The 16,707-nt window shown below is 38.3% G+C and overlaps 1 protein-coding gene and 1 long non-coding RNA gene across 2 annotated transcripts in view; both read right to left on the reverse strand.

Annotated features, from left to right (window-relative positions):
- Nucleotides 1-6,937: 6,937 nt before the first annotated feature.
- Nucleotides 6,938-11,986, reverse strand: LOC107748722 (uncharacterized). Its single transcript, XM_016563670.1, has 6 exons — nt 9,184-11,986; nt 9,013-9,103; nt 8,726-8,792; nt 8,335-8,406; nt 8,034-8,103; nt 6,938-7,947 (listed from the first exon to the last, which is right to left on the reverse strand). Exons 1-6 carry the CDS (start codon nt 9,295-9,297, stop codon nt 7,117-7,119), a joined length of 1,245 nt encoding a protein of 414 aa, XP_016419156.1. The 5' UTR covers nt 9,298-11,986; the 3' UTR covers nt 6,938-7,116.
- Nucleotides 11,987-12,347: 361 nt separating this feature from the next.
- Nucleotides 12,348-16,707, reverse strand: part of LOC107748723 (uncharacterized) — an 11,601-nt gene continuing 7,241 nt past the window's right edge. The window contains exons 2-4 of the long non-coding RNA XR_001640959.1: nt 13,261-13,300; nt 12,679-12,763; nt 12,348-12,553 (exon numbers count right to left, since the gene is read on the reverse strand). This is a non-coding gene — a long non-coding RNA (uncharacterized LOC107748723). The remainder of the gene's footprint in view (nt 12,554-12,678; nt 12,764-13,260; nt 13,301-16,707) is intronic.

Genomic DNA, 16,707 nt, shown 5'->3' on the forward strand with positions numbered 1-16,707 from the left:
ACTAGCAAGGCCTCTTCTAGCTCCAGATGATCAGTCAGAATCTGATACTTGAAGCACTCACTCGCATCTGCTGGCAGAAGGTTCTCTAGTGCCATCCGTAGTCTGGAAAACTGTCTGGGGTCAGCTGCTGTCAGGCTGGGGATAGTAGGCTTAGGTCCTCGATATATCTGCTCTTGGACGTGCAGCATCTCCGTTCTAGGTGTCACCTGTGGACGTGAGGGTATACTTAATTCTCTCTCTCTCTGAAGATGACTGTTTCTGCGATCAGGCATCACAGTATCAGTACAAGTAATCTATTTTATTTGTCCATTAGTACTGTTGAAAAACTGAGGTGGAGAAGTCCACAGCAGCATCCTGGAAATGGTCCAGTGCCATGGATGAGACGCTCCATCACTCCACCTCTTACTGTCTCATCTGGACCAGATGTTGCTGTGGTCTCTTCATCCTCAGTAACCCCAGAGCGAGTGAGAGCATCTAGAGAAAAACCAAAAGTCACTGAGGATGTGATTTTGGTCAAGTTTGTCCTGCTGGTTTCATACAACATCAGTCAATGAAACCTGAGTTTCAGAAGCTTTAAAAGCATCATCAAATAATGTCATGAAGCTTCTGAAAGTTAGTCTCCCATCGACTGATATTGTATGAACAGAAACCAGCAGGACATACTTAACTAAAATCAACTTTTGTGTTCAGAAAAACAAAACAAAACAAGGATTGAACAGTGAGGCGAGTAAATAATGATTGAATTTATGTTTGGATGAACTAACCCTTTAAACCCCCCAAATAGAAACTGTATGAAATATATGTAAGCATTTATATTATAGTAGTACCTTGAAGAAATAAACTTTAAGAAATAAGCAGCTTTATTGAGCGTTTGTGCCCAAGACACAAAAAAGGATTTACAAAAATCACATTTACATTTATCAGACACTTTAATCCGAAGTGACTTACAGTGCTCTTATTACAGGGACCCCAATCCCCCAGCAGCCACCTGGAGTAAAGAGCCTTGCTGAAGGACACACTGCTGGAGACGACTGCGGAGATCGAACCAGTAACCTTCTGCTGACCAGTGCAGTGCTTTAGCTCACTACACCACAAAATATTATATTGCGGCTGAATGCAAATGATCATAATTGATGGATGGACATCTATGCCCGTGAAAAGACATCAGTAATCCGGCGCAGGGAAAAGAAAAAGAAAGAAAAAAGGTGAAAACGAAGCCTGTGCATCACTTTCAGGCACACTCGTAATGTGCTTTAATGTCGGAAATAATTTCACAATCACCAACGCATCTAATATTCTCTCTGAGTTTCCATGCTCCTTTACGAAAATTAGCCATGGTTTTTAACACAAATAACACCAAAAATCATCGTTGTAACCATGGTAACCGCAAATTAACCATGTGTAACCCTTGGCTAAAAGTAACCCCCAAATATAAGCCCAAAGACCTTTTCTGCCTGCAAAACATGCACACAGAAGAAGAATCAAAACGTCACACTTGGACCTGCTTTTTATAGAGCCACTAACACACCTCAGTGATTGTGCCGCACAGGTGAGCTCAATGAAGACGCAGCTCCAGCCAGTGGGCGTGTCTTCCCATTTAAAATATACACAACCATTGAAATGGAAACAAATTATAATTAAAAAAAACAAAATAAATATTAAAGACGCTTAACCTGTCACACATGGTTTTATTACTTCAAATAATAATTTACAAAGTATTAAGATACTTTTTTGTGGTTTTAAAAACAGACCTAAGCCAACAATGACATAAAATGCATTATATAAAAACGAGGCAATAATGATTGATTATAACAACAATGGTTATAACACTTAAAATACATAATGTAGGCTAATACAAAATAAACAATTTATGTACATTATGTTATTACAAATGCCTGCAAAGGGAGCCAAAGGCCTGGTAATTGCTGCTGCTATACTTACAGGAAAATCAAATCATTGTTTAGGCTATTGGCCAAACATTTAATTCAAATATGAACTTAATCTTTGATTTTTGGCCAGCTTTTTGCTATAGATGACACAGCCTCTATAATTTCTTCAACAAAAAACATGTGGACATCACAACCCTTACAAAAATAAACCATGGTTTTATCGTAGTAAAACTGCTTTATTTTCTTTTGAGTGATTTCTGAATGCTTGAGACTATAAAATCAATCGGACAACTGTATTAATAAAGTCATAGCCATAGGTAACTGTCTAGAGCTACAATTGTAATTTGTAAATACAATTTATTTATGTTTATATTTTATTAAAGTTCTATTTTGACCCCTATAGTAGGTGTTTTTTTTACTTCCATAATATTTGAGGAAGGGGAGCACAACAATACAATCCTGCTTAGGGCACCCATTTGGCCAGCAGCGGCCCTGGACAAAATAGCCATATATAATTTATACACTACATGATTGAGTACATAGTGCATAAGTACTGTGTAAGTGCATAGTGTATAGTGCGTCATTTGGGACGCAGCTCGTGTCTAAAAGTGAACTGGAACGCAGCCTAAAGCCCTATTCGCACGGGATTAGTATTACCTGGTGACCTCCAGTCATTTGTAATAATTGCGGAGGTTGTCTGTGATCTTAATCCCGTGCGAATCGGCCATGTCTGTAATTTGTAAAGTAAAAATTCCCCCGCAAATGACCTACCATATTTCGCCGAACACTGAGGTGCTATGATAATATTAGTCCCGTACGAATCGGCATCCCTGTCATTCGGCCAGCATTTGGCGGGTCGTATATCATTTTTCGAGGTTTTTGTTTCCTGTGCGCCTTTTTATCCATCTTTCGCGAAGAATGGAGCTGCGTTGGAGTGTTAGTATTTTGGGTGCTGTCATCATATCGCTACACCATACAATGTGCAGAAAGAGAAAGCTGAAAAGGTTTTGAGGTTAATGTGTTACAAATAAATCAAGCACAAAGCTTGAGATATTATTTTAACCTGGTGAAATGTAAATGACACAGCGCACGAAAGCTTAAGTTTACCTGAAAATTACAGCATGTGTGGAACTAAAATCTGCAGGAAGTCGATTCTTCAGGATTAGGAACGAGTAACCATGAACTACAGGAAACAGGCTCTTTGGTGAAAGTTGTAAAATAAAATTGTAATTAGTCTCATAGAAAACCTAATCATTTTATAAATAGCACATATATGCTTTAACTTTAGAACCAATATATATTTAGTTGCAAAGTAAGTTGTGATATTTTGCAGTATTAAATTAAATTGTATTCATTAATTCAATTTGTTACAAACTACCAGGCTCAAGGCAGCGCAAAATTAAATGGGGAGGCCACGCACAAAATAAGTTAACTCAAAATAAACATTTATTAACGTAATTTAAACTATAATAAAACCCGAAAGGGAAGAGAAAGGAAAACAACAAAAGATCAAACATCAAAGAAAGCTCAAAGTCTGGTGCTGGAGAGAAGTCAAGCTCCAACGAGACCACCACACCGGAGGACAGATCCTTTTATCAGTCAACTCATCATAGGTAATCCACCGCACCTGCCGCTTGTCTCCACCCTGCAAACAGACAAAAGAAAACACACACACACCAGAACCTAGAACGCCACCTAGAGGCGAACTGATCCCGTTTAGGGAACAGGCGCTACCCCGGGTTTTTCTGAAAACAACTGTTTTCATACAGCGATAACTGGACACTTTTGTCCATATTAGGAATTTCCTTGTACGACTTTCTGCACGAGAGGCCCTCCGGCTTCGAGTATGAATGAAACATACACTGCACTGTTTGAGTGTTTAGCGCTCCGTGATGTTCATCTCGCCTTATTCTGGGTCCGAATAAAACATCAGATCATGCACAGACTATACTGTCTCTTTGAATTTAAATCTATATTTATTCACACCGGCTCTTGAAAACCTTGAACCTCGAACACACTTGCCCGAAAAAGTGCGGGGGACGAATTTACGTGATATTAAAAGTGGGGGGGACACGTCCCCCACGTAATCTACGCCCCTGATTGTGAGATATAAACTCGCTGTAGAAAGTATTCCCCCCGAAACATTGACTTTCCCGAACACCCCCATCGTTTGGACTGAAATGGACTGTGCCAAAGTTAGCGCTCAGGTTTCCAGGTAACGGAGCGGGAAAGTGAGTGGTAGAACCATAGACATATAAATGCTGTATAGTCTGTGTGCTGTCTGTTTATGCCATTTGTCTGCTGTTACTGTCATTCTCTAGTCTACAGTATGTTGTTCTTTGTTGTCACTGTCTGTCTGTTGGGTCTTTCCTACCTCTACCACACTCCTCCCAGTCTCTGCTAGGCCTACCGTAGCATCCTTCCTCACAGCACTGGTGTTGGAAAACCAGGGGTCTCTGGCTGTACTGATTCCAGTAACATCCTAGTTAATGAACACAGTATAGGATGTAAACATTTCAGCTAAATATTTTCTCACTGACTGCTCTCAACATTGGAATAAACATGAATACAAACAAAGTAATAATTGCAAAAAAGGGAATAGAATATATAGCAAAAACTATAAATAGTAGCATAGCTCTATTTTCTGTTTTCTTCTTACCTCTGCGGCACTAACTGTCCTCCGCTGCAGCAGCCTAATTTAAACCTTTTGAAAAGAGTTTGGTTAATTTTACGCATTTAGCAGCATCGGACTTAAGCCCTTTTTCCCCCCTTGAACGGTTAAACGGTTCGGTCGGCCCATCTCGGGACCAGGCAGCCGGCCGCAATAGTATCCAGCTGCAGACCCGCAGCACCGGCAGTTTCAGAACCACAGCCACAGAACCGGAAGTGAGGGGCGGAGCTTACGCTTAACATTTATTTATTATTAACATTATTATGATAACCATAGAGAAATCGTGCAAGCGACAAAAACCCGTCCTATGCGCTGTTGGCCCGTAAAAACAATTTTATTTATATATATTTAGAAAAAATCTGACCGGCCCACATTAAACAAAATGGTCCGGCCCCTCTGGCATTTGCCAGAATTGCCAGATAGCCAATCCGCCCCTGCCTAAATCACATGACTTGTGTCATCAAAGTGTAAGGTCCAGGCACTTGGCCCAAGGAAGGTATCCAGTGAATGGATGAAGGTTACAAGCGTGTTCGGTCTTTTCAGCGCGCAGAGTTATTCAATTTAGGTTTAACTCTACTTATTTTGTCAAAAAAGTCTAATGGTGAAGTTCCTTGACTTCCTGTATATTCCCTCAAGAGATAACAGTTACATATAACTGAATGTTAATCCATTACATTTCTGTTGGCACATCTATTTTACAATGCTCTCCTACCTTAAAACACATTTCTTTAAAAAATATATTTTAAATACAAATAATATTCAGGTGATAAAGACAGTAGTTTTGTACGACCTACCTGTTCATCGAGTGAATTGTAATGAGAGAGTGTGATTATAGGAAACCCCGCCTTACTGTCTTACTGTCACAGTTCTTTTGAATAGCCTACTGAAAAATGAGGTTTCGTCTTCATACATTTGCATTTACGCAACAACAAAAAATGCCCAGAATTAACATTACATTAATGAAAAATTCACTCTTTTATCATCCAACAGCATTCCAAACATAATATGTTTTCCAGCAAATGTGGGCAGCAACTGAATCATTGTCTACCACCAATAAGACATATTTTCCCAGAAAATACTTAAGTCCACACAAGAAAAGAAAAAATGATCAGTTGTCTCTGTTTTACTGTACAATTTCATTGCCTATCCAGAAGTGTACTACATAATCAATCATGCATTTTATATCACATCCTGACTTGTGTTAGAGTTATGTTTAGTTTTTGTCCTGGTTTTCATTGTGTTTTCAGTTAGCCTGTTCCCCTGTGACCTAGTTTTACTTAGTCTCCTAATTGTCATTCTGTTCTCCTGTGTTTGATTAATTAACTCATCAGTTCCTTTGTTTGCTTAAACCCTCAGTTCTCCCTTAGCCTTTGTCTGTTCTACTTTAAGTTTAGTTGTGTGTTTTCTTGCGGCCTCGTAATGCCCAGAGCTGATCCATGCTGGTCGCTGAAGGACTACATCAACTTCGCACTGTGGATTGCCGGATCAGCTCTCACCGTGTGCGAGGCGGAGTCCAGCCCGGGGTCATCACATGTGACGCCGCTAACGCAAGCCCACCGGCCGCCGCTGACGCAAGCCCGCCGGCCTCCGCTCACTCAAGCCCGCTGGCCGCCGCTGACGCAAGCCCGCCGGCCTCCGCTCACTCAAGCCCACCGGCCGCTGCTCTCTCAAGCCTGCCGAACGCTTCACTCTTTCAAACCTCAGCCCAAAGGAAGAGGCTGAAGAGGAGGAGGCGGTCATCCACAGTTTCAGCGCTTGAGTCTGCTCCAGCGTGATTCTCAGCGCTTATGGACATGGCGCTACCTCCAGAGTTCGAGGCTCCTATGCTTACCCTAGAATCCTCTCCAGAAAGCTCTCCATCGTCTCCTGAGTCCTCTTCGCCTCTGCTGGTCCTGTCCAGCCCTCCTTCGTCTCCTGATTCCCCCGAGTTCGCCAGCTCTGCTCCTCCAGAGCGCCCTCCAGTGTCCGCCCTCAAGTGCCCGCGCCTCCAGAGCGCCCTCAAGTGCCCGCGCCTCCAGGGCGCCCACCAGAATTCCAAATTTTCCCCAAGAAAATTTGGGGTGGGGGTCATATGCCTAGTCTGCCTGCTCCGCCAATGCCTCCTAGTCTGCCTGCTCTGCCATGGCTTCCTGAACTGTCTGCTCCACCATGGCCCCCTCAACTCCTTGATCTGCCCTGGAGGCTCTCCTTGTCTCGGCCCTGTTCCAGTCCTGCACCAGCCTCCAGGGCGATCGTGTTTTTGTTATTTTTTCATATCAAAATGTTATTACCCCTTTCATGTAATGCATTTCAATGACCACTCACAAAAAGACAATAGTCAATAAATCATATTTATTAACATATTTAATATAAAATTATAAATACATAAATATTATATAAAATCATAAATAGTATATAAAATCATAGATAGATAGATAGTTGATTGAAACTTTAGGAGTCGTTGCTTGTTCAGCTCCAATACCCCAAAAGCCTCTCTCAAAAAGAGCCCCCAATTTATATTAACACATTTTGCGATCCGCATAAGTCCATGAACGTGTTCTCCAAGGTTCTGGTTCTTCAAACTGGGGAGGTAACTTGGAATAGAGTGCTTCTTTTTCCCTCACTGCTCATTATTTTCTTAGCACAAAATACAAGGTTTTCTTGTTTTCTCTTTACAACTTTTTCCGGCACTACTTCTTCATTGCTCTGATGTTTCCATGACCCTCCTGTTACCATGGGATGATAGTCACAAAACTCGCTCCATGATTTATAATAATGCATCAGAAGAATGTTGTGGAAAAACATGTCAGGATACCTAATAACTTCTGAGAACAAAACAGCACATACTGCAGTGGCGTCTTGAGGTGTCAGTACATAAGATTCAACTTTGTCATGGTTCCCCATGATATAGTTCCAAATTGTCTCAGAAAAGTTTTTAGCATTTTTTTTCGATAGTTTCAGTGTTGCATAAGAAAGATTTTTGTAATGAAGATGAAGATTTTTCTCATCTTTTTTGACTGGACAACAGTACAGATCACTACCTTGCAACCGTACTGAGAATCTACCAACTAAAAGGGTGACATCCTGCTTTTCCTGATTCCTCCAAAATTTGTGAACTATGTCAATTACATTGGCATATTGGACAAAATTGCTTATTCTGATTGGTACACTGATGTCATTGTTTAAGTCTTCGATGCTCCCATAAGCAATGTTTTTAATTTGTTCAACAGCACAATCTTCCCAGGATGTACGCACTCCAAATGGCTGATCAGGCATTTTTGCAGTGGAGTGTTCATCTTCTGAATTTTGAGTAAATGTTTCATACAAAAACCTCTTCTCTCTCATTTGCTCTGGCTTGAATGACAGGATGATATGTGGCTTGTTTTCGTTCCCCTCACAACTGGACTGCTAGAAAATTCAAAGACAAAATTGAGCTGCATAATAACTATTGATGTTGACAGTTAAACAATAATTGTACAACAGATTTAACTTACGGTGTTCCCTCTGTCCTCCAAACCTGAGCCGATCTCAGACCCTTTGTAGTCCTCAGGCTGACTGTAGTCGCTAAAATGTAAATGAACACTAGTTAGGTTGTGTAGTAGCCTATAAAATCCAACATGAGAATGATCTTGATCAACACTGATGTTGTGTATTAAATAACAATCAATAAAAAGTTTTTTATGATCAGTAAATTTCTCAAATTGTATTTTTATTATTTGATATGTGGTTTTGGGAGTCAAAGGAAAGTGAGTGTTGACTGGAAATAAAGTTGTTGAGAAACTCTTTGATTTAGACCTTTTTCTTTTTCTTTTTCTTTTGTCATTCTCCACAATAAAAGTTTCATCTTCAGGTGGGCAGTTAGGTCGCCTGATTGAAAAAAAAAAAGTTTAGTAGAAGCAGACAACAATGAATATCATATCAGTTACAGCATGTATCCGCTACATTTACAGTATAATGAATATACAAACAAGGAATGAAACAACTACCTTTATGTACTTGGCAAATGCATTACAGTAGAACTAAATTGAGGTACAATAATGTATGAATTTATTGTGCTTGAAATAAAAACAACATAAGTCGATCCTTAGGAGACAAATGTAAATGCAAAATGATATTTTAATGTAAGTTTAATAATAGTATGTAACTGATTACTGTATTAACAAACTGAGGGACGTAAAGAACCCACTTTGGTGACTTGAGAGATGACAAATTTGGCTCCTCTTTACCGGAGAGTAAGGCGAACTTGTGATCATCTGTTTTACAGGAAAAGAACAAGCAATTAAAATTCAATTACAATTTATATTGCATGCATGTTCATATCAATGTCCAGTTAATAATAACAGAGCAACTGTCTTTATGATTTAGCAAACATCTCTCCAAAGGTTGTAGTCTAACACTACACATGCGTTGACAATGTACTGACTGCCCATGCAATGATATGAAACATTTAGCTACATCTGAATAACATCAGACCTCTTTTGTTATGTTGGGTTGCATCATCCTTCACAGAAAAAGGCTCAGTGTTCTGGTTGGTTTCAGGAAAACACACTTCTTCTGAATCACACTGAAGTAGAGATGAGAACAATGTAATTGTCATGACATAGGTCATGTGTAGATATATATTTTGTGAAAAAAAAAACTTACTTTTAGGCTTTTGGCAGAAGAGTTTTCATCAGGGACTGCATTTTCATAAGAGGTCTTTGCACCTTTGCTGATGCTGACAAAGTTTTGGTGTTTACTGATGATCTCCATATTCATTCGAAAAAACAATCACCCGCGATCACATTCGCACACTATACTTACCTAGAAACAGTCTTCTTTGTTTGGTGTTTTTTGTTTGATACACGGAAAGTTGATAGCGGTGTGGAAGGTTGGGCAGGTGTGCTACTCGATGTGCCTTCTCCATTGTATGTTCTTGAGAACAGGAAGGAGATAACATGTTCAGAGCCCATGCTGCCACAATGTCCACTTTTTATGTTTGTCAAATGAATGATGTAGAAATAGGAATCCATGAAAACAGAAGCAGAACATATCTCCAAATAAACTGAATTATGAGGTACATAATTAATCCACTTCAAAAAGGCTGCAGTTCATTTTCTTCAAAACAGGAGAAGTATCCCAAATATTTTTGGATGGAAGCTTTTGGATACACGTAACCATCTGAGCACCGTTGCCAAGCTGGTTAAAAACATCCCTTTGAGACAAATCCTGAAGAAAATGCCATGTGCTGTGACCATTTTTAGGCATTTGCATCAAAATGAAGGTTTCTTTGTGTTAGTTCTAACAGACCAGGTCTGTTAGTGATCCTTTCACTGACAACAATTCTTGATCTGTTAACGTAAGAAAGCTTCCCTCCAAAAAATCTTGAAAGCATCTTCAGTGATTTCTTCCTCCATTCTACCAGCTTCTTTTGCATTATTGTACTTGAGGACATGCCACTGATATATCGACTCACGTTCCATATCACACAACACATTGTATAATATTAAGCATCATAGTGGAGGTCAAAGTGCTTGCAGGTGTCCCATCTTATTCTTGATTTAAGGCTTTATCAGAAAGCAATCATCCAGTCCTTCTCACTTGGAATTCTTCATCTATTGCATCAGAAACCATCTGACAATTTGGGATGAGGAGGATGCGTCCCAATATAAAGCATACTGAGGGGTATTTACTGGCGCAATATAGCTTGCAAGTTGCTAGAAGTTCTCCAATATTCATGATTTCTGCAAAGGTTCCCACTCCACATGAAATAATGAATAATGGCCTTATTTCAGAGATCTAACCATGAGTCCATCTTCATCCACCCATTGCAAATCCATTGCAGCATGGGCTACTGACATGTTAACATACAGGAGTACTGTCCTTTTAGTGTTGTACACTTACTTTATCGCAATCTTTTTCCTGCGTGTAGACATGTCTTTGGACCGCTTTTTCCGGTTGCACTGCGTAACTGCTGCTTCCACTGAAGTCCAATTCCAGTCCACAGAGAAAATGCATTGTGAAAAAGCTTTTTTTTTTTTTTTTTTTTTTTAAATAATGTACTCTGGTCAGTTTGTTGTAGCTTTTTATTGATTTGTAGTTTAAAAGGTGGTTCCATTTGAATTATTGGCCACAAAGACAGAAGTATACAGCTTGAACAGAGTACTTTCAGAAAACTTTCACTCTTTTCATATCGATACATCCAGTGCTTGAAGTGAAAAGAGACCCAATGTGTTCGCGCTTGTGCGAGAGAGACTCAGCATGTCCACATCCACGCGCCAGACAGTGAACCTGCATTTCTCAAACAGGACAGAAGAGAGTTCTGAGCTGCTGGTACAACAGAAAAATGTCCGGTACCGTGAACAGCATAGCATAGAATTGCTGGTACTGCATACCGGTGAGTACCATCCCACTTCAAGCACTGTACATCTAATATGGTTTGATAAGTATTCTTAAACCCTTTGATGAAAGTTGGTGAAGACCATCAGCATATTACTCAATTAACTTAGCAATTCTTCCTCAGCAAACTGTTGAGGATCTGCGTGCATCATCATCATTGGTCCTGATGCTTGCAGGTTAAGTCAGTGCTCATCAGCTTTGCCGTAATGTCATGAAAAAAGGCCAGTGCTCATCACAAGATCCTAAGAAGGTATCCTGAGAAAGTTCCTCCAAGACAAGGGAGCGGAAAGATTGCTTAGAATGCTTTTTTTTTTTTTTTTTTTTCTTCGTACATTTCTGTAGCCAGACATTCATGGACATAAAGCTGTCAGTGACCTCCAAGAAAGTTCTCCAGTCACTGCAGCCTCAGTTGTCAAGTTTGGAGGGAGTTTTCAGTTGAACACAGGAGCCTTGACTTTGTTCCAGGAATTTTGTCAGGTTCAGCTGGAGGTGTGGGTTGAATACTTATCAAGCCATTTCAGTTTGTGTTTTATTTAATTTTTTTCTTTACTAGATCTTTATTCCAATTTTAAATAATGCTTAGTTATTTACAATTCAATCATATATTGTAATAATTTTTGTAAGAATGATGGCTCTCTGTAGGTACTTTTTCATTATGTACATCTGGTCGCCAAAATCTTAGTATGTTTTTCTAAAAACACTTATTCACATGACTACATAAATATCCAGTTTCACATTTACCAGCCAGAAATACATAATCTCCATTCAAACATACTTCTTTAAAAAAAGAACCAAAACTCTCTAGAAAATGCCTGGTTTATTTCATTAACCCATTGGTAATGCTGTCATTTTGGGCTACTTAAATGTATCAATTATGGATTAATCTGTTTTTAGGATTCTGGCATCCACAGCTGCCATTTTTATTCTATAAAAACAACTGAATTTTTTACAGTGTATTTATGAATTAATTTGTGGATATTACTTTCCTATATTTCTCGAATTCTAGTCTTACATCACATTTTTTTGTCTTTAATATTATACCCAGGGTGCGAACTACGGGGGAGCTAGGGGGAGCTCAGCTCCCCTTAATAAGACATGGGCTCCCCTGAAAACGTGATTTGTGAAATTTTGGGGGGTCTCAAAAAATATTGACAATGTGTTATTTTGACGTGCAATTTCAGTTTTGTGTAATGTGATCATCGTGGATTATTATGTGTAAAATTGCAAAAATATCATTCATTCATGCATGACGGCGATTTAAACCTAATTAACTTCAATAAAGATAACTATACATGCTATTCCTGTCATGAGCATCAAGGTGTGGGGGCGCTGCGGTGCAAATTCCACTCATGTTTAGTACGTTAACTCAAAGATTCGTAGAAAAAATATAAACGCTGGACTCTGTGGTCGATTCTGTGTTAAAGTAATACCCATCTTGGGATCTAAAGTTTTATGAATTGGAAATTCAACCCACCATTTCTAGAGAGCAATTGTGGAACCACCCTTGAACCTTTTTACAAAACATATATTACAAAAATAACATTTAAACCATTGACAAGATGAAACAAACCAGCTGATTTGCTCTGTGCACTTCTGGATGAAAAGCGATGGCACATCTCATCCAGCTGTGATTTTTCTGATAAAAAAAAAATATTATACAAGTGTTTTGTTTTTGTGCTGTACCCGAAGAATGCTAATGTTTTGCTTAGATAATGTAGCTTTTGTTAACCTGCCTATCACTGTGTGAATCTTTTTTGTTACCTAATGGTGTTACTGTTTCAGTGGCAGTCCTGCTCTCCTTGCTTCTCTCGTCAACTTTGATGGCCGCCCTTGTTTTTCTTTGTCCCTGTAATTCCATCACATGATTGAGTCAAAATGGCATGATATTAAATGCCAAATGCAAAGAACAGAATAAGCAAAATAATAAGAATAATAATAAATAAAACCCTTCTACTTCGACAAAGCATATTTACAATTTCTAAATTAAAATCCATAACCAACAGTTTTAATATAAAATGTTTTAAAAGATTTCAATTACTGTTACTATTTGTATTGTTTAATTTTGATGGTTCTCTGGTGTATGTTTAAATATTTACACCCAGTTTGTTAAACTGCAAACCACAATGCACATATCTGACTGAAGGACTATTAAGACTCTCAGTGTTCAAAATGGGTTATTTATTGTTTTTATTTAGTATAATTAAAACTAAACAAACTGAAACTGAAACAAAAATGCATTATAACATCATTATACAAATAATTGCCACTACACAAAACATTGAACAGGTCATTAGCATGCTATATAAAAAGAATAATAATACAAAATATTGTTTAAAATAATACCATTTTTTCAGCCATGTCTGAAGACCGTCCTTTATTGTATCTGTGAAAAGATGTCAGATTGTTTCAGAACATCATCTACAATTGTGACCTGTGCTGGCAAAATGAGTCGGATACGCACTGTCTAATTTTGAGCTACAGGCAAAAGAAGTGAAAAATGTCTGTTTTCGTCGAATTTGAGGTTTTTACAAAAATGAGTTCATTAAGTCCTCTTTTAGCGATCCCCATATTCCAAATAGTAATTAAAGATATAAAATGACCTTTATTTGTACGTTTTCTGAGAAGAGTACCTTTCTCTCTGCTTCACTTCTGTATAATATTGTTATACCTATGCATCATGTCTGGTAGAATCTGAACATATGATATCATTGAAGACATACAATTATATTATTTTTGATTGCACAATATAAATATAGGTTCCACTTGCAGCTGCCATGCTTGATTACAGGATTAAACTTGGCCCAAAGATTTTTTACACAACATCAGAACACTTATAAAAGGTTTAGAGATGGTTTATATCTCTGTTTTTTTTTTTTTTTTTTAAACAAAAGGTGATTTGCTGATCACATGAAAAGTGTGTCAAACCCCTCTAAAATAAGACCTGCCTGACGGGGAGAAAACCTGCAAAACTGCTTAGTCTGGGTTTTTTTTTAGCCTGGAATTTATATCATATCCTGCATGTCACTGTCATATGTAAAAACTGATTCCTAATAAATAAAGAACAACATTTTTTTAAAGAAAAAATTATTTCCCATTTCAAAGCGCAGACAAAATTGTTATAGGGGTCATTGAATTCGATTTACCAAAATTAATTGTTCAAAACTTTTCACAATACTTTGGTATGCCCATTATAATGAATAAAAATAATTGTTGCATTTTAATATTTTTTAGCATAAAATAATATCTTGTATCTATCTTACACCAAGCATTTTGTCATGTCCTTGAGGCACTTTACTGAGTTTGTACAGAATGTGCATAGTGTCTGTGATTTTTGGCAATAATGTAAGCATTTATTTGTGTTCCCTTCTTGCAAGATATTTTATAAAAAAACAGACTTTAAAGTTATGTCCCTCAGTCTAAACTCAGCCCTGTCACACTAACCATTCTACGCCCATAATAATTTAGACTGCTCATATGTGACATTATTTACCAGAAATTACATCATTCAGGTCTCTTTAATAGTGGTGCAGAAAATGGTTAGTAGTATCATACTTTTTATTCGTATTTTTGAGGCATATTATAGTCAGGGAGGGTACTGTTAAGCTTAACAACTCAAACCCATCACATAAAAATAAGTGATTATTTTTCAACATTTTATTTTAATTTATACGTATATACAATGTACTTGTTTTACTGCTGCCATATATGGTCTAGCAGTGGCCATTCTGAGTGAAAAACCTCAACCCCGTCACAAATATATGTATTTCTCATTGTTATGGGGTTAAATAATTTTATTATTTATATATATATATATATATATATAACTATTTATAGTTATTTACTTTATTTATTAATAATTTTAATGAAAAAAATTTATAAAATAGTCATGGTTTCAGCAAATATATACTTACCAAAAACATGACAACTCATATTTTTGTTATAAATAGAATTTATGATGTAATATGTCCACTTAAACTTTGACAAGCATACTACATCAGAAATTGCACCCACATTTGCAGCAGAAAGACCATGCTGGCCATGCAGATTTTATGTTGATCCAAAAATAAGTGGACGATATGAGAGAGAAACAAAACTGAAGGCAATGTATTCCTTCAAATGTGTTACAGACTTCAACCTCGTCACACCTTGTCACATTAATATTTTTGGAAAAATATAGGGAAGACAATTAAGAATGAACACATTTCTTGCTGATTACTATCTGACATCCCATTTTATCCATTATGGGGTTGAGAAAAAAAGGTGTCTAAATATGAAAAAACCTGAAAATAATAAAAGGTTGTTAACACCTGGGAAGGTGGGAAAATATTATTTTTTTGGAGGTTTGATATGTGCCTAATGATGTGGGGTATTTAGAGAATGAATCATATGTAGCTATATACTGTAAATGTTACCGAATCCCAGGAATGAGCCTTTTATATATGCATTGCCATTCCACTTACTCTTATTGTGTAATTTTATTGAACGTTATGTGAAAATAATCAGTATATAAATTAATATGCTGAATTATGTTAACCCTGGATGTAGTGATGGGGAATGATGAACGTATAATGGTCTTTTCATTAGACAGTGGACCTTTCATTAGACAGTACACCAGTGAACTTGAAATAATCTAATATTATCAGGAACACGTATAATGGTCTTTTCATTAGACAGTGGACCTTTCATTGGACAGTAAACGTGAACTTGAAATAATCTAATATTATCAGGAGCAGGTGGATGGATTTGACGCACACCTCCTCATGTGGCCACTACCAACCAATAGAAGGTGGCGAAATAAAAGCTAAATGGCTGATCGGACCACATTCCACCATTAAAAAACAAGGCCAAAAGGGTTGGAAACAATTGTGGCAAATCAGGCCAATAAAAATTAACCGGAACAAAGAAAAAACAGAAAATGACCAAATTTGGAGAGAACAAAGGGTATATAATATAAGGAGAGAGGAGAATGATTTGGAATGCTGTGACTGTCTTCCCGGCTTTGTTTCTTTGTTAAATAAAGTCTTATTTTGACATCTGGAACTCTGCTCCTCCAATTCATTGGCCGCACCCAAGAAAAATCCACAACAAGCTCCGCGGCAATGACGCTCGTCGTAGGTCACGAACTTCAATACTACTGAACTTTTTTGACCTCTGACACGCCCCCTGAGGATTATGTCATTCTTTCGTACACCTTCGGCGCGGTTCGGTAATTTGATTGACACCTGACTAGAAGCGCTGACCCCTCCACCTAGCGGCGATACGCGGAAACGTGCCTTCGACATCCCCCTGTACTCTGATTGGTCAAATGTCACGAATGTTAAGAAAATGTTAAGAATAGCGCTTTTTGATTGGCTGGAAACGTTATAGCGCTTCGAAGCGATTGGCCCAAATGTCATAGCGCTTCGACGCGATTGGCTGTGCAGTTCGACATTGCTCGACATTTCTGAAATATTGTCGGACTATCCTTCGTCAGCTGGCGGTCATGTCGCAGTCTCCTCTGGAGGAGTGGGTTCGAATCCAACTTCTGAAAGACCTATCATTTGGCTGCAGACAGAAACTTCAGTCTGCTGGCATGTTGAGCCAGCAGACTGAAGTTTCAGTCTGCAGCCAAATGATAGGTCTGTCAGAAGTGGGATTCAAACCCACACTTCCAGAGGAGACTGCAACCTGAACACAGTGCCTTAGACCGCTCGGCCATCCTGACACTTGTGTTCAGCGAGAGCTGACTTATTGGAGCTACACCTAAAAGCAAGGACATAAAAGCTAGTGATTCTCTGTTCAGCCCCATCA

The sequence above is a fragment of the Sinocyclocheilus rhinocerous genome, unplaced genomic scaffold, assembly GCF_001515625.1.
Source record: "Sinocyclocheilus rhinocerous isolate Xijiao unplaced genomic scaffold, SAMN03320098_v1.1 scaffold499, whole genome shotgun sequence".
Lineage (NCBI taxonomy): Eukaryota > Metazoa > Chordata > Actinopteri > Cypriniformes > Cyprinidae > Sinocyclocheilus > Sinocyclocheilus rhinocerous.

Bases quoted from the DNA above. Each gene is read 5' to 3' on its own strand.
- LOC107748722 (XM_016563670.1), bottom strand. From the start codon at position 9,297: ATGAATATGGAGATCATCAGTAAACACCAAAACTTTGTCAGCATCAGC. The intron at 9,104-9,183 runs GTAAGTTTTTTT...TCTCTACTTCAG, and splicing joins CTTCTGCCAAAAGCCTAAAA to TGTGATTCAGAAGAAGTGTG. The intron at 8,104-8,334 runs GTCTAAATCAAA...TTTACATTTTAG, and splicing joins AGAAAAAGAAAAAGAAAAAG to CGACTACAGTCAGCCTGAGG.